Source organism: Gossypium hirsutum, chromosome A05, assembly GCF_007990345.1.
Source record: "Gossypium hirsutum isolate 1008001.06 chromosome A05, Gossypium_hirsutum_v2.1, whole genome shotgun sequence".
Taxonomy (NCBI): domain Eukaryota; kingdom Viridiplantae; phylum Streptophyta; class Magnoliopsida; order Malvales; family Malvaceae; genus Gossypium; species Gossypium hirsutum.
The window spans coordinates 24,750,202-24,769,440 of record NC_053428.1 but is presented as its reverse complement, the minus strand read 5'-3'; the positions used below and the strand labels follow the sequence as shown (position 1 = coordinate 24,769,440).

The 19,239-nt window shown below is 33.6% G+C and overlaps 1 protein-coding gene across 1 annotated transcript; it reads right to left on the bottom strand.

Annotated features, from left to right (window-relative positions):
• Positions 1-2,194: 2,194 nt before the first annotated feature.
• LOC107960388 (11-beta-hydroxysteroid dehydrogenase B) lies at positions 2,195-5,279 on the bottom strand. The gene is made up of 6 exons (XM_016896726.2): positions 5,013-5,279; positions 4,380-4,572; positions 3,891-3,976; positions 3,645-3,776; positions 3,092-3,256; positions 2,195-2,740 (listed from the first exon to the last, which is right to left on the bottom strand). The coding sequence occupies exons 1-6, from the start codon at positions 5,199-5,201 to the stop codon at positions 2,438-2,440; spliced, it is 1,068 nt and encodes a 355-aa protein (XP_016752215.1). The 5' UTR covers positions 5,202-5,279; the 3' UTR covers positions 2,195-2,437.
• Between the last annotated feature and the right edge of the window lie 13,960 nt (positions 5,280-19,239).

The window sequence follows — 19,239 nt, the reverse complement described above, 5'->3', positions numbered from 1 at the left end:
TGGAAGCAATTAAGTTAGGAATCTTAATGGGCTTTAGAGATTCACAAATCAAAGGGGATTCAAAGACAGTAATCAGGAAATGCCAAACAACAGAAGTTGATAAGTCAGTCATTGGAGCAATCATTCGAGATATTCAAGATAAGTGTGCCCATTATCAAACAATAAAGTTCAAGTATATTCCCAGAAAATAAAACATGCATGCCCATCAGTTAGCAAAAGAAGTCTTAGAAAGTGGAATAATCTCTTACCGGATGCAAGAAAACCAAAGTTCGCTTGATCTACTTTCTGAAGGACGCTGGTCAAGAAGACAAGACTAGAAGATGCTAGAGAGGAATGGGTTTGGATGATAGCTATGAACGACTATGTTTTTGAACAAAGCTATCGACTGAACGGTTGGAAAGGATTGAAGTGACGATTCATTTAGTAATAATGGATTACAGCCATTGTTGAAATGACTGGATTAAGTAGGTTTTTCATTTTTCAAGATTTAGTAATTATTGCTGTCGGTTTCTATTTTCTTTTGTTTAAGTTTTAGGATATTTAAACTGTTTGCTTTTCCCTGTTTTGAGACTTTTGTCTTCTCTAGTTGTTGGGCAGGTCTAAGGCCCACTCTGGGAAGTTTTAATTTCACTTATTATAAAAGCCCGGTCGTTTATATTTCAAAAAAAAATAAAAAATTAAGGTGTTATTTTGAATCAACATTCACAAATGATTGTCAATATAAATATAATTCATGTAGAATTTGGTGCTGTATAGACAATTTACTTAAATAGTCTGAAAATTCTGGTACTTAGATTTCTGGATTCCCATTGCTTCCCTAGGATGCTAAATTGAATTTCCACACAGAGAATGTATTGCTGCTTGAAGTAGAGCCTTTGTGTAGCATCCTAAAAATTATCACTAATGAAAATGACTTTACTCCGAGAAAGTACGGAATAGATTTTGTGAGAAACTGGATAAGAATAAATTATTAATTTTAAAGTAGTTGAGTAAATATCAATATTGTTTTGACTTTTTTTTGTTGGATCACATTATCTTTTTAAGAATCTATTGACCATGTATCTATGAATTTTAAATGGTATGTATATGGGAAGAGCTTAATTTAATATGAATGATAGAGATTATACGATGTTTTGAGATATTTTAGATGAAAATGGGTATAAAATCTGATATCTTTTATTTCGAATTTGAGTATATGATAAATTAAAGATTAAATGTATCATACTGGTTTTGAAAATTTGGGTATGTACTAATTTGATATGGTAATGTTTGGGATGAATGTATATATTATTTTTAGGCTCGATTGTAGATCCCCACATTTAGCTATTGATACTTAGCTCTTTGGTATTCATATCTCTGTTTTATTCAGGGTCAAAGTGCTGCAAATTTACTCAAAAGTGCTTAGTTTTTGTTGTTTGATGTTTGAGTACAAAATAGAATATGATATGAGTTTTAAATGTGATAACCAGTTGATTGAACATGTTATTAAGTGATTGTAAATAAAATGATGTCCCTAGACATCTACGCGTGATATATTTAAAATTATTATCAATCTGAGTAAGAAATGCTGCACTTCACTCGGGTTTTTAGGGTAATTAAAATTCTAAGAATTATTTCCTTACTCTTCGTTTATTCTGAGTTCATCACCTGCTCCCATTTAAAAAAATAATAATTACTCAATGGAAAAAATGTTCTTTTTACCTTTTCTTTAGTTATGTATAGAAAAACCCCTTTTTATTATTTATTTATTTTAAACCAGAGGGTAGGGCAGTAGCCCCTTAAATCTTTTAAAAAAATACAATTATACCAAATTACTATTTAAATATTTTAAAAAATTTAAATTAATAAAAATAAAATTATACTTTAATCCCTAAAAAAATATAATCCCTAAAAAAATAAAAATTCATAAAAATATAGAATATAAAAAAATGTTCCCTATTTCAAACTAAAGTTAAAAAATAAGGGCAACCCTTTCAAATAAAAAATAAAAAATAAAAAAACCTTGCATTTAAAAGTTGAGTGGCATAATTTATACAAGACATAAAGCAGAAAAGGTACTTTGAGGTCAATATTTCGTTATGCATGATTGCTAGAACACCTTAGATTCCCTAGCTCAATTAATGACTTTACTTCAAAACTTATGTACTTTAGATTTATTTTTTTTAAAAGGACAATATCGAAAAAAATCGTCCAATTTCAGGGCAACTGAAAAAGCAATTAATTAAGAAACAGTATCAAGTATTTGTATACGTACATACATACATACACTAGAAGCATATATATGCGCAAGGCTTATTCTACTAACTGGTGGCCAAGTTTTCCTGATCTGATCGAACACTTATTATTGTACCAAAGTATGTGCCAAATTAACAGTACCTACAAACTAAATAAAAAGCCAGCAAAGTGCAATTCAAAGACATGCCAGCCATGGACGCCACTACTCCGTCTTCGAAAAGGTTATCGGACGAGCAGGAAGCTTCCTAGGAGAAGTGGTCTCCATTAAATACCTGCCTGTGCCACCTTCGGATATCGGTTTCCCAACACCCACCATTGATGTTCTTCTTGTACCATGAGCCGACAGCAGGAGTCGGAAACTCCAGTTAAGTACATTAGGTGCGAATACCCTAAAGAGGAGGAATGTGTCGTGCCAACTCGGGTACTTGACATAAGCATCGCCCCGGCATGCCCCTGAAACGATCAGCCTCGCAAATTCTTCCACAGGTCCACCACTTGCTTGTACCTGCAACAAATTAGTACATCACTGCATTAACTAGGTTGCCACTATTCCAATATGATATTCCTCTACGGCTACAATCAAAATTGCAATAAATGTGATGTGAGACCAGTCAGCGGAAATGGATCCGCAACGGTATTACATGCCCACTTTTCGTTTTTCCCTATCCTTTTCAAGCTGAGGAATGTTACACTTCTCACTGCCTTAATTTAAAGTGGAATTAATTGATTACCAACCAATTAACTAAAGTAATTCGGTTTAGTCAATTAATTAGGTTTTTCCCTGAATTACATTATAGAAGACCTCGATATCATGTGAACTTCCAAGATATATTGCAGCTAATTACTTAGTACTTACTTCTCGTTCTTCCTTCCATTGCATCTCGGCTCCCTCTTCAAGCATAAACTTTCCTCTTGTCATTTCGCCTCCTATCCATCCATGTGTAGCAATCGTTATCCCAACATCATTATTTACTTCAAGTCTGAGGGTCTCATAGAAATTCACAAGAGCAGCTTTTGCAGCCTAACACAAATGCGAAACAGGGTCAGGGTCATACTCATAAAAGGAAGAGTTAAAAGTTCAAACCAATGCATCAATTATTGTATATATCTTTCTGCATAAATAAAACTTAATAGTTCACTAAAATTGAAGAGTAATTCATTACAACAAAAAAATTGAAGAGTCATTCTTTAGAAAGGGCTATGTCGGTCCACATCAGTATTGAATATGGATTGCTTATATGGTACATGGCCTGTCAATCAGACATGTCGAGTTGGCTTTTGGGTCAGGTTCGGGTTCAAGTAGATTCAGATTAGAATTGACAATTCTACCTATTAAGCCACCAAAATGACCATAATCTTGATATTTGAATATGATGATGATGCAGTAGTAAATTTATATGAATACTCACAGCATACAAACTCATTCTTGGTAACGGTAACCAGTTCTCCACCGATGCATTCACAATGACTCGGCCATTACTCTGATGTAGGTATGGAAGAGCGACAAATGTAGGATAAACATTTCCCCAAAAGTTTATGTCCTGAAAATTAACAAAACCAATAATACCTTAATACTAGTTCAGAAAGAAAACTCAAAATAATTAGGGAACAAAAAAACCTCCTCAAGATCATACTAGGGCAGCTATAAGCCTTACCAACAAAATAGGAAACACTGAGGAGTCTGTAACTTCATCGAAGTAGAAGGTATGTCCCAAACTCGCTGCATTCACCAGATGATCCACTGCAGATTGAGTAAAGTGTCAGAAGCAACAACAGAATGACTACCAAAATGGTTCGAGCTTGATGTAGTTAAGGAAATGTACGTCTTAATACCAAAATGGTTCTTAACAGTTGATATTACTTATAGGCGTAAAAAATATAAAAATATAATCCTTTAAAAGACTCCAAATACATGCAATTTTGAAAAACAAGAAATAAACATACCACTTCCAATATTAACCCACACCCGAGTTTGAGAAACATAATTGCTAGTTGCTTTTTATCACATATTTTTGCAAATAATTGCGTTTAATGCAAAGGACTTTAAGACATGATCAGAACATCAATGATTATAGAAGTTAAATGCTAAACCAAATCGTAGACTGTAATAAAAAATAAAAAAGAGAGAGAAGAATGGGACTTACCACGCCCATAGAAGTTTACCGTTTCATTAACAAATCTCCTACAATCATCTTCCTTAACAACATCTGCAGCAATTACAATGGCACTGTTTGCGCCAAGATATCTGGCTTTCTCACTAATTGCTCGAAGCCGTTGTTCTCTCCTCGCAACCAACACAAGATTAGCCCTCCGCTTTGCATATTCATATGCAATTTGCTGCAATATTTATAAACCATTTGTAGCAACACAATACTTCTTCGTATTGGACTCAAAAGACTAATATGGCAATGATGAAGTAGGCACATACATCGTATATGATGTGAGTTTGTGTTAACATGATATGGGGTATAACTTTTCTAGGTGTTCCTTTTTACATATTTGGAGAGTATCTCCATAACTTTAAAGGTATCCTGTTAGATATGATCTAAATATGTATAAGTCTACAAGATCCAAGTATGGTCAAATTTTTTATATAATTTTTTAAAAAATTTTATGCACTTGAAGGATATCCCAAAACCTTTGAAAGGTAATTGGAATGGAATATTTAAAGATAAATAAATAAATAAAAAGCTAACCTCATGTTTATAAGTCTAAATATGTACGGAAACGGATATTTAAAGATTAAAAAAAATTCAGAGCAACATAAATATGTTTACCTCTCCAATACCAGAAGAAGCACCGGTAATTATGACAACTTTGCCATCCATATCCTCAATAGTATATAAGGTGTTGTAAACCCATTCACATGCATTGATAAAGCACAAGGCTGGCCATGAAAAGGCCAGCATCATCATGGTGGCAGGGGGCACCACTAAGTTCAGAAACGAAGTCATTAAGTCCATCATCAATGTCGTATGAGTTCTGTAGGTGAAAAAGGAATGATTGTTAAAATGCCTGAAAGAGAAGGGAAGGAAATAATGAGTGATGAGATGAAGGAAGCTAAACATATGCGGCGCCGTTACATGCAGTGAGGTTGAGGAAGAGGAAAACACGTGTTGGGGTGTGGCACTGCTTACTTAGCTATTGTTGTGACAATTGTAAGGTAGTTTGTCGTTTTTATCTACCATCTTGTCTCAGTGTTTACTGGATTGATTTTCCATTATTTTTAGTCGAGTTGGACAGTAGAAAAAAGATGAAATGTTTTAGGCTATTTTATTAAATTAACTTAAAAAATTTTGATATTTACAAAAATGACTAGGTTCAAAAACAATCACAAAAATAACCTGAAATGAATAGTAAAATTGGGTTCTGGCCTGTCAATGGCCGGCACCAACTCGTATTTTGCACCCATGATTGCCAAATTATTGTGTCAGGCTTTAAAAAATTAATTTTTTTTAGTTTTGGCCTGTTAATGGCCGGCACCAGGTTATTTTTTTTAAATTATATCATACTGGTATACAAAATATGAGTTTTAAAAAAAAAATTTGGTGCTGGCCTGTCAATGGCAAGCACCAAGGAAAATAAAAAAATTAAATTTTTTTTAAAAAAAATTTTGATGTCCAAAATACGAGTATTTAAAAAAAATAGTGTTGGCCTGTCAATGGCCGGCACCAAGTACAAAAAAAAAATCAAATTGATTTCCGAAAATACGAGTTTTTAAAAAAAAATTGTGTTGGCCTGTTAATGGCCGGCACCAAGTACAAAAAAAAATTTAAATTTTTTTGGTGCTGGCCTGTCAATGGCAGGCACCAATACGAGTTTTTTAAAAAAAATTGATATTCGAAAATACAAGTTTTTAAAAAAAAATTTGGTGCTGGCCTGTCAATAACCGGCACCAAGTACAAAAAAATTAAATTTAAAAAAAATAGGTGTTGGCCTGTCAATGGCCAGCACCAAATACAAAAAAATTAAAAATTCGTATCTGGTGCCGGCCATTGACAGGCCAGCACCCAAAAAAATTTGAATTTTTTGTGCTGGCCTGTTAATGGCCGGCACCAAATTTATCAGATCTATATATATATATGTATTTTATCTTTCATTTGAGTTTTTGTTTTCTTTAAAAAATTTAGTTTTTTCTTTGTTAAGAAGAAAGCAAAATTTTTTTAAGATGAATTCTCAAATTTTGTTTGTTTATGTTCATTTTGATGAAGAAATAATAAATACAACTGAGGAAGACTGTGTATTTCGAAGTTAGAAAAATAGGAATGAGATTCAACAAAAGTGTTTCTGTAAGACCCCTTACTCGTATTCCGGCTCGGAACAGAGTATGAGGTATTACTAAGTTTTTTTTAAAAAAAATTTCGACAGCATTTCTGCTTAATTTTGCTTAAACCTCCTGCAAATTTAAATCACAATCCAATATATATATATATCAACCAAACTCATTTATAATAATACTCACAATTTAACTATTAATGAACACCACATTTTAAATCAAACCATAACATATATTTACATGATGATTCCATATTTCATAGGTCGTCTATACATGCCATAATTTTCCGGAACGATAGTAGCAAAATACCCCAAGTGTGAAGGATAGTGTGGATGATTGTCTGACTTCGTTCCAAATTTCCGAGTTGTCGGAAGTCACTATAATCAAGGGAAAAAATAAAATCGAGTAAGCATATAGCTTAGTAAGTAAACACATGATAAATAAGTAATTACTCACATAACTACACCAAAATATAAACTTATTCATGAATAACTTCATTGTTTAGGCAATTTCCAGCAAACTGTTTTTCTGCGTCATAGTCGCTAATTTATTTTTATCCGGAGCTACAGGGCTCCAAATTGAGTTTCGTAAATTTTCCCTGAAACTAGACTCATATACCATTTCACCATAAAAATTTCAGAATTTTTTACTCAGCCAATTAGTACAGTTTATTCATTAAAACTTCCCCTGTTTCACTGCCCAACGGTTCTGACCCTTCCTCAAAAAATTCATTTAACTCTCTGTACAAAATTTTAAAAATGGTTTCGCTTGTTTCTATTAAAAATAGAGTCAATAAGGAATCCAGGAATATAAATTTCACACCATAATTATTTTTGTACAATTTTTGGTGATTTTCCAAATTTAGAACAGGGGATCCCGAAATCAATCCAGCCCTGTTTCAGTAAAATTCAGATATCTCCAAAAATACAACTCTTTTGCTTATTCTATTTATTTCATATGAAAATAGACACATTCAGCTTCAATTTCATATATTATTCAGCTTCCCATTCATTTTCCACCATTTATGGTGATTTTTCAAAGTTACCCATCTGCTGTTGTTCAACACAGTTTATAACTAAATCGTTCTTTTTTTCGTTTTTGATAGTTTCTCCCATCTCATACATGGATCGATTTAGTATCCAACTCAATATTTGCCCCATAAAAATTTCCACCATATGGCAATATTCACCTTCCACACTTTTTCGTTGAGCACTCGGAATGTTAACCGTTATTAGTGGATCTCGCACTTAGCACCACCACTTAATCGGGGAATCAGCACTTAGCAACCCCTTGGGGGAATCAGCACATAGCAACCCCCTTTTTATTTCAGAGATACGGTGGATATCGCACTTAGCACCACCAATGAACTGGGGAATCAGCACTTAGCAACCCCTCGGGGGAATCAGCACATAGCAACCCCCTTTCACATTTCAAAGATACGGTGGATATCGCACATAGCACCACCAATGAATCGGGGAATCAGCACACAACAACCTCTTTATGTACAACATACTTCGGCTTATTCCGAGTGTTCAACCCATAAATCATATATTGCAACCCTTTACCACCTTTCCCGATTTAACAACATTTTTAGGATATAGCCAAACATTTATTTTAATTCCAAATAAATCTCAACATATATCAATTAATGTCAAAATAATACATCAAGTCACGTGTTTACTTACCTCGGTGCAAAATATCGTAATTTTGCACTTCACTCCACTATCTTTTCTTTTCCTCGTTTGAGATAATCTTCACGTCTTTCTTGATCTATAATAGCAAATTTAACTCATTTAATGTTCACATTCATTAAAATAATCCACCACCCAACTTTTTAAAAAATTACAATTTTGCCCCCAAACTTTTGCATAATTACACTTTTGTCCCCAAGCTCGGAAATTAAACTTCATCACTTATTCTTAGGTTTTATGACATGCTGAACATTTTTCCCTTCTATGGCAACATCAAATTCTCACTCTAACATACACTTATGAACAATAATTATTTTTACCGATTATGCCTATTTACCCGTTTTCGCTTAAAATCGCTTAGCAAAAGTTGTTTAACATAATTTATAGCTTCATATTCCACCATAAAACAGCAAAATAAACACATTTCACCTATGGGTATTTTTCCAAATATGAGCCCTAACACGAATTATTGCTAGAATAAGCTAAACCGAGTTACGAGGATTCCAAAAATGCGAAGAACATTAAAAACGGGGCTAGGATGCACTTACTATGAGCTTGAGAAAGCAAAGAAACCTTAGCTATGGCTTCCTTCAAATTTCGGCAGCAACTAATGAGGAAGATGATGATTTTTGTCATCTTTTTCCCATTTTATTTTTTTTATTACCAAATGACTAATATGCCCCCACTTAAAAAAAATCTATTTCTCTCATTTCTTATGTCTATTTTTGTCCATCAACTAACTAATGGTCTAATTACCACATAAAGACCTCCAATTTAAAATTTCATATCAATTAGATACTTCTACATATAGAACTCAACTTTTGCACTATTTACAATTTAGTCCTTTTGACTAAATTGAGTGCCCAAACGTCGAAATTTTCGAACGAAATTTTTACGAAAATTTTTCGTGAAATTGTAGACCATAAAAATATAATAATAACCATATTTTCCCTCGTCGGATTTGTGGTCCCGAAACCACTATTCCGACTAGGCCCAAAATCGGGCTGTTACAGTTTCCTTGTCTGATTTAAAACAGAAAATCAGTACAAGGATAGCAAGCCATTGCGGAAAACAAATGTTAAAACTATTTTACAAATTTTCGGTTTCAATTGATCCGCTAAAATTCTCAGAAATGGAGCTTGAAGATGATGATGATCTAGGGACAATGATAGCAATTTATTGCCCCCCTGAGATAGAAAATCCCAACCCGATTGAGTTGTTCGCGGAGATAGTTGAACCAGATTCGATTCAAGTTGTAATTCCAGCAAGCCAGGGCTCTGGAATTGATTTTGATCTTAACGTCTCCTGGAAAGATCAGTCGACTTTTGGATTGTCAATGCCAACTCTCGAAAATCCAAACACCAGCGGATGTTCGTATAACTTCCCAAACCTGTGTCCTCGTCTACAAATCCATCCAGAGGTGTTGGCCACCATAGAAGATGGTGATGAAGGGTCCGATAATGATGATCAGTCCCACCGTGATCCAAACGATGATTTCAGTGACTCCGATTTTGATGACATCCCTGAAGACATAGACAAGGAAGGGCCGGTGGAGGGTGAAAATGCAAACCCCTATTCGGTCGGGAACACGGGCCCTGGTATAGTTATAAGAAATAATCTGGGGTCTTTCATGACCGACGTGGATCCTGATGCAGCTCTAGCACCCGAGTTCCCGGAATATACAAATATTGTGCCGGCTCACCTACTGCACGAAGAATTCGGCGATGAAGAGTTGTTTGTAGGACAACAATTCGATAACAAAATGGACTGTTTACATGCTATAAAACAACTTAGCTTAAAGTTAGGTGTGGATTATAAAGTAACGAAGTCGACGCAGTCTTTGTACGTAGGAGAATGTTGGAAAGCGTCAAGTGGTTGTAAATGGTGTGTCCGAGCTACGTTAATGCAGCGGACGCAGATGTGAATGATAAGGAAACTGGAAGGTCCACACACATGCACGTCCGCTCGTTTGTTGCAAGACCATAGAAAGTTAGATGTAAAAAATATATGCAACTGCATCATTCCTTTGGTGAAAGAGTCGCCCACCATTCAAGTGTCGGTCTTTATTGCGGACATACAAGCTCGATTCAAGTATAAAGTGTCGTACCGAAAGGCATGGTGGGTAAAGCAAATGGCGATGCGAGAGTTGTATGGTGACTGGCATGCGTCATATAACGAGCTTCAAGGGTGGATAGCCGGGATGAAAGAGTATGTGCCAGGGACAGTGACTGATTTGCAAACACTGCCGTATAAAGGCCCGAACGGAGAGATACAATCGGGGAAACAAGTTTTTCACCGATTATTTTGGACATTTGAGCCGTGTTTAGGGCCTTCCCTCACTGCAAGCCGATGGTGAAGGTGGACGGGACATGGTTGTATGGAAAATACACGTAAATATTCCTGATTGCTGTTGCAACCGAAATGTACTTTCGATCGCTTTCGCCATCGTGGAGCGTGAGTGCTTCGAGTCTTGGGAATTTTTCCTCACAAATTTACGGAGGCACGTTGTCAGAGAAGATAATATTTGCATTATATCAGATAGATCGAAAGGATTACTTGCTGCGATAAGGCGATCGGGGGTTCCGTGGAGGTCTGTTTATTGCATACGGCACATCGTGGCAAATTTTCATAGAGATTATAAGAATAAAGATTGGAAAAAAGAACTCGTGAACATGGGTAAAAAAATTGTTTGTATTTATTTAAAAAATTACTTTTAAAATTTTTTGTTGTTTTTAAAATGATGGTTTCAAATTAAATATGCAGCTCGTGAGTTAGAACCGCGAAGATTTAGGCAGAGGTTCGCGAGGCTTGAATCTCAGATGTCATCTTTACCAACAGATCTCCAAACATGGTTGGGTAGCATGGAGAACTGGCAATGGACTCAAAGTTATGATGAGGGGTTTCGGTATGGGTAGATGACGACCAACTTGGTAGAGGCGATTAACTCTGTATTGAGGCGCACACGCCATCTCCCGATTTCTGCTGTGTTCTCGGCAACATTTTATAGGTTGGCAACATTGATGCCCAAGATGGGGTTGAGACAAGCTGTATGTATTAGCAAATTCACTAATATTTCTAGTCGCGCCTCTGACATAGGCGCAACCTGTATTCGTATCTATACGCAGGTCATACTGATCCAAAAATAAAAAAATAATACTTTATTTAAAAAATTGGTAAATTATTTTTTTTAAAATTATTTCGGTAAAAAACCCTTTATCTGAAATGGAAATGGGAATGGAAATGAAGTTAGAACGAAATGAAGTTGAAATGAATTAAAATTAAAATAAAATGAGATGAAAATGAAAAGAAATGAAAAAAAAAAGACTGACAAGACTAATCTGCAAGCTAGGCCTGCATCACCTAATAGGCCTGACAATGGCCTTGCAATGGCCGACTTCAGCTTGCTTTTAATAGGCCTCCAAATGACTTTTATCAAGCCTGATAAATACGGTGTCAGGCCTAAAAAAATCCAAAAAAATAATATTAGAAAATATGAAAAAAAATTAACGAATTTTAAATTTAATTTGACAAAAAATAAAATATAATTGCGCAAGAAAAAAATTAAATATAACGTATGATGATAGAGACTCATTCAGGGGATGCTTAAAAGGCGATTTCGAATTTCTCTTTTTTAAATACAATAATTGCGCAAGATAAAAATTAAATATAACGTGTTCTTTATATTATGCAGTTCATATGGATGCCATATAATGAGGAACATATCGCGACGCTCATACCATCATGGGTTACCGAGCAGCAACAGCTGTTCGTGTCAAATGTGCCGTTGATTCATTTCCATATGGTGGAGTGGCACGATGGAAGTTGGGTTTTGAGGCAGTTCGGTTGCGCACAACCTATCTTGAACCCTCCCGTCAACATCAAAAAAGTCCACGAAATGGACAAAAAGGGTTCAGGTCGAGACACTTTAAATTGGGCGCAAAAACATGAACCATATATCTTTCTATGGAATATGCGACATTTGAGGCGCCCTCTCTTGTATGCCTTAGAGGGAGGGTTCTTTCCTATGCCCGAGTACGCAGCATGGTATATGGCACACGGGAAACCCTTTATATTCTAAGGTCAATACATGCTGATCCAAAAAGACGCGCAACCGGAATCTTCTCGATGGCAACCAAGGAACGCACAACCGCGTAGTAATCGAGTTCCGCCATTTGGTGACATCGAGTCCGATACTACCTCGAACCCCGATCTCGAGCCAAAATATGAAGCATCCGGCTCATCATCACACCCCATGGATCCGGATCCGCTGCGAGATATTCCTCCATCGTTTGAGAATATTTTTGGTGACGACATGGAGCCTCAACATTCGACACGATCCAGATCGTCCTTATACCACCCGGAACTCCCGGAGCTCCATCCTCAAGCACGTACACCCACCATCGAGGATATTTTTCCATTGGCACCTCCGATCACGCAATACCTAGTTACTCGTGATTATGGTGTATATGATTATTCTACTTTTTTAAGTACACCGGACAGGACACCGGAGTCTGGACCGAGCAATTACCAAACGCCTGAGCGAGGTGCACGACATCACCGACGGAGGCATCTGGACCGTTACACGCCGGCACTGGGGACGTCACCGGGATCGCGACAATTTTAAATTTTTTCTGTTAATTTTTACTTTATTTTAAAATTATTTTGTAAATATTTCTTTTATAATGAAATTATTCTGTTTTTAATATTAATTTTATTTCTCTAAAATAATTATTTGTTTGAATAAATGACTTTGAAATATTTTTAAAAAAATTTGAATATGTAATAGTACACGACAATTTTAATTTACATACACAATAAAATACAATCATTCTACAATATTAATACAAAAAAATATAAAATTCAAACAAAAATAATATGTACTATATTAAATTTAAACACTCAACGGAATACAAACAGATATATAAAATTAATACACGAAAACTTTAAATTCAAAATTTATATATTACAGATTAAATTAAATTTATAGATACAAAAAAGTAAAAATATTTTAAGAAATTAATACATGAAAATATAAAAATAAAACCTTAAATCCTAAACAACTATATTAAATTTAAAGATATAAAAAAATACAAACATTCTTAAGAAATAATAAAATTAATTTTTATATTAGTTTCTTCACAATTAATCGTCTTCTGCTTGAATCAGGTCTACGTTGCATCAGTATAAGATAATTGGATATCTGAAACGGTCAGTAAAATTAAAAAGAAACCTTTGCATGGAGACTCTACCAATCGGTTCAAACCACAACTTAATTGCGGAATAAACACCATTGCACCATAGATAATGTCCATCTGCGTTGAACAACTCGATTAACAATCTATGGCGCAAATAATCATCCAACCCTTAATGGCATAACCTTTAGGGTTGACATGACAATATATAATTCAACTTTGTTAAAACATGACAGTATATAATTCAACCCCGAAATTCGATTGTACAATACGAAAAACTCCCACCTACAATCCACTACAAAAAACTCATTTGATGATATCCTACAAAACACTCTCATTTTGATGGATCTCTCAATTTTTTTTCTCATTCCATTTACACTATCAGAACCAAACCATCCATTATATATAAGGTTTGGTGCCGGCCATTGACAGGCAAGCGCAAAAAAAATTGAATTTTTTTTAAATACTGGTGCCAGCCATTGACAGGCCAGCACCAAATTTTTTTTTAAAAACTCGTATTTTCATACATCAAAATTTTTAAAAAAAAAACTAGTATTGGTGCCGACCATTGACAGGCTAGCACAAAATTTTTTTAAAAAAAAACTTGTATTTTCGGACATAAAAAAAATTTACAAACTCATATTGGTGCCACCCATTGACAGGCCATCAATTTTTTTTTAAAACTCGTATTTTCGGAAATCAAATTTTTTTTAAAAAACTCGTATTGGTGCTGACCATTGACAGGCCAGCACCAAAAAAATTTGAATTTTTTTTTGTACTTGGTGCCGGCCATTGACAGGCCAACACAATTTTTTTTTTAAAAATTCGTACTTTCAAACATCAAAATTTTTTTTAAAAAACTCGTATTGGTGCAGGCCATTGACAGGCCAGCACCAAAAAAATTTGATTTTTTTTTGTACTTGGTGCCAGCCATTGACAGGCCAACACCAAAATTTTCATTTTAAAACTCGTATTTTCGGACAATAAAAATTTTTTTAAAAAAAATTGATTTTTTTTGTACTTGGTGCCAGCCATTACAGGCCAGCACCAAATTTTTTTTTAAAAAAACTCGAATTTTCAGATATTAAAAAATTTTTTTAAAAACTTGTATTGGTGCCGACCATTGACAGGGCAGCACCAAAAAAATTTGAATTTTTTTTTACTTGGTGCCGGCCATTGACAGGCCAACACCAATTTTTTTTTAAAAAAAACTCGTATTTTCAGACATTAAAAAAAATTTAATTTTTTTTTGTATTTGGTGTCGGCCATTGACAGGCCAGCACCAAAAAGAAAAACTTAAAAAACTCATATTTTCGGACATCAAAAAAAAATTTAAAAATTTGAATTTTTTTATTTTTACTTGGTGCTGGTCATTGACAGGCCAGCAACAAAAAAAAATTAAAAACTCGTATTTTATATACCAGTATGATACGATTTTTAAAAAAAATACCCTAGTGCCGGCCATTGACAGGCCAAAACTAAAAAAATTGATTTTTTAAAGCCTGACACAATCAGTTGGCAATCATGAGTGCAAAATACGAGTTGGTGCCGGCCATTGACAGGCCAGAACCTAATTTTACTGTTCATTTCAGGTTATTTTGTGATTGTTTTTTAACTTGGGTCATTTTTATAAATATCAAAATTTGTAAATATCATTTTTTACTAGTAAAAGTGTCGGGGGTATTTTCACCATAAGTCCAAAATGTTGAAAAGTTTTTTGAATTTCTTTTCCAACGTAGGATAGCTTGAATTGAGCTTAGCAACCTTGAAAAGAAAAAGTTCAAGATTAAGCTCTAAGATATATAATATTAAAATCACTGAAACACAATTCAATCATATCGAAAACAGCTGAGGGAACGAAAACACTCCTTTCATGCCCTTAATTAGTTTTCTTTTCATCAATGGTTTAACTGAATTTAGCAAAAGATAAATAAATCTCTCATTTCGATAATTAAAATATTTTTCTAAAAATCACATTGGAATACTGTAGAGTTTCACAGTTTTAAAATAATAATAGAGACTTGAACCAAAAAGACTTTCTTTCGTCCGTCATCGGCGACAGGCTCCGACCAATGTTGAAAAAAATGGTTCTCCGCCAAATCTAACAACATCTTCGCCAACTCTATCTACCAAAACAACAAACATAGTATACGCATATGTGATTCGGGTGAACGAATAATTTCTTTTACAAAGGATGAACAGAATTTAGGGGCTTTTTTATTTAAATAACCCAAATAATTTAATTAAGTGCCAAAATGACCTACCCTTTAATTAAACACCAAAATAACCTAAAATCTACAGTAAAAGTTTGTGGAGCCAAATTATATGGCGCCACCAACTTGTCACGTCAGTAAGGAGCATAAAAAAATTAATTTTTTGGTGGAGCCATGAAAAATGGCGCCACCTATATAAATACCATAGAAATACTGCAAGTTCTAAAAAAATAAGGGACTTGAAAACAATTTTCCATTTTCTGGTGGAGCCAACTTAAATGGCGCCACCAGACCACTCACTTTTTTTTTATTAACTTTTGTCTTTTTCTTTAAATTTTTTTCTTTTTTTAAGTTTTATATTTTTTTTATTTTGTTTATTTATTTATTTTATTTTTTGTTATTAATTTTAAAAAAAATTTGAAATGTATATTTGAAATGTTTTATAATATGTATTTTTTAAAATTTTAAATATTATTTTTAAATTATTTTTTAAAATTATGTCTTACAAATTTTAAAAATATATATTTGAAATTAATTTTTCTAAATTTTAAATTTTAAATATATTTTTAAAAATATATTTTTAAACAAAATGAAATAATTTCAATTTTAAATATTATTTTTAAATTATTTTTTAAATTTTGAATATTATTTTTTAAAATTATGTCTTATAAATTTTAAAAATATATATTTGAAATTAATTTTTCTAAATTTTAAATTTTAAATATATTTTTAAAAATATATTTTTAAACAAAATGAAATAATTTCAATTTTAAATATTATTTTTAAATTATTTTTTAAATTTTGAATATTATTTTTTAAAATTATGTCTTATAAATTTTAAAAATATATATTTGAAATTAATTTTTCTAAATTTTAAATTTTAAATATATATTTTTGAAATTATTTCTTATAAATTTTAAAAATATATTTTTGAAATTATTTTTAAATTTTAAATATTATTTTAAATATTAAATATATTTTTAATAATATTTAAACATTTAAAATTTTTCAATAAAATTTTTATAAAAATTCTTTTAAAAAGGTTTAAATATCTTTAAAAATAATTAAAAATTATAATTTCAAAAATTAATTTCAAAAATTTAGAAAAATAATATATTTTAAAATTTTAAAATTTAGAAAAATAATATATTTTAAAATTTTAAAATTTAGAAAAATTAATTTCAAAAATATATTTTAAAATTTATAAGACATAATTTAAAAAAATAATTTAAAATTTTAAAAAATATATATTATAAAACATTTCAAATATACATTTCAAATTTTTAAAATTAATAACAAAAAATAAATAAACAAAATAAACAAAATAAAATAAGAAAAAATTAAAAAAATAAAAAAATAAAAAAATTAAAGAAAAAGACAAAAGTTAATAAAAAAGTAAAAAAAAAAGTGAAAGAATTGTGTCAGGTGTAGTCTCGTGGCGTCATTTTAGATGACTCTACCAAAAAATTAATTTTTTTATGCTCCCTGCATGACAAGTTGATGACTATTTGGCTCTACCAACTTTTACTGCAAATTTTAAGTTATTTTATTGTTTAATTAAAAAGGTGAGTTATTTTAATACTTAATTAAATCATTTAAGTTATTTAAATAAAGAAGCCGAGTTTAGGACATGCAAAACCTGATCCGGATGGAAGAGGTGGAGATTCTTGATATGGAAGCTTTTATAATTTTGTACTGTTTGTTGTTATTACGGTTGTCTTACTGTTTAATACGCTGCGTTTAGGGGGATTTAAATGGTTAAAACGGTGAGTTTTATCTTTAGTGAAACGGTTCGTTTTAGTCTTTTGGCACTGTCACAACTGTTTTGCCAGCAGCTGTAACAGTCATGAAAGCTGTTAGTTATTTCATTTTTAAGTTGAATGGAGGAGGACGAAAAGCATGCTAATTTTCAGGTTGTTAATCGAATTTTGTTTCTCTTCCATTTCCCTCGTTTCTTTCCTCTCTTTTTTGTTATCTTCTTCTTCTTGATTGCTCGTAATAAGAGTATCAGAGCCAGGTAATTCTCTATGGCCGACAATGGAATCTCCATTAGGCTTCAAAGGGAGGTTGGGCACTTACAGCAAGAGATAGCTCAGCTTCAGGTGGAGCTGACACAGATGGATACCAAGTTTGACAGTCGAATGAATGAGCTCCGTGATGGTGTACAAGACGAGATTAAGTCTGAGTTGCAGAGCTTATTTGAGCAGTACTTGGGACACCTGTCTTTTACAACTATTGTGGGATCATCTCAGGATAAGGGCAAGGGTATCTTGGGAAGCCCTCCTTCTGGGTTCCCACCAAGAGATACTATGATGGTTTCACCAATGGTGGAACTGGGAAGTTTAGGAACTCCTATCCGTGGTGGATACTTGGAGAGTCAAGTTCGTTCTCATAAACTAGACTGCCCCAAATTTGATGGTACAGACTATCGAGGTTGGTGTTCAAAACTCAACTGGTATTTCGAGGCTGAGGGAGTAGTTGACGATGTTAAGGTTCGCACTATAATGCTTCATTTGAAGGGGAAGGATTTAGACTGGCACCACTTTTACACTCAGAGGCAAGGGGGTTTCATTTGCTGACATGGGATAGTTACTCTCGTAGCTTGAAGGACAGGTTTGCATCTAACTCCTTCAGAGACCCTATGGCAGATCTAGTCTCTTCGAAGCAGGTGAACTCTGTTGATCAACACCATGATGAGTTTGTAAGTTTGTTGAACCACCTCAATTTACCTGAAAATTATGCATTGAGCATCTTTATTAGCAATCTTAAGCTTGAAATTGGTCAGTACTTGAATTTGTTTAAGCCTAAGGATCTAGTAGAAGGGTATATGATAGCTAGGCAAGTTGAGTCAATCTTGGTCAACACTGGTAAACGGTTGGGCCCAGTGGGAAGTGGAGTACAACCTCATCCACCACCCTTGTTTCCTGCCAAGACTCAACCAACTCCCTCTCCCAATTTAAGTACTCACCAAAATCCAGGCTCAAGTGGAAAGAAACCTCCAACCAAGACCCTTTCTCAAGTTGAAATGGAAGAAAAGAGGAAAGGACTTTGTTTTCGGTGTAGAGCTAAGTATAGTCCTGGCCATAAGTGTATGAAGCCTCAACTGTACCAGTTGTTGCTGGAGCCTCAGATTGAAGGGGATGGTGAGGAATTCCAAGACTGCCAGGAATCTCTCGAGCATACAGAACCAGAAAGAGACCCTCCTACTACACCTGTGTTGTCACTACATGTTATACAAGGGTCTTAAGATATAACACCATGAGACTAGCAACTCAACTTGGTGACACCTGGGCCATAATATTGGTTGATTCTAATAGTACCCACAACTTTATGGATGTTGAACTGGTGAGGAGACTAAACTTGTCTGTGGATCCTACTGACAAACTCAAGGTGATTGTGGCTAATGGTGGGTGTTTATTGACACACGGACATTGCAAAGGGGTATCCTGGAGTGCTCAGGGTAATCAATTTACCAGTGACTTTATGATCCTACCTTTGAGAGGTTGTGACCTTGTTTTAGGCATCCAACGGTATTTTTCATTGGGATTAATTATCTAGAACTTTGCATCTCTGACCATGCATTTCCTCCATCAGGGCAACTTTTGCATCTTACATAGGATCCAACCCGGATC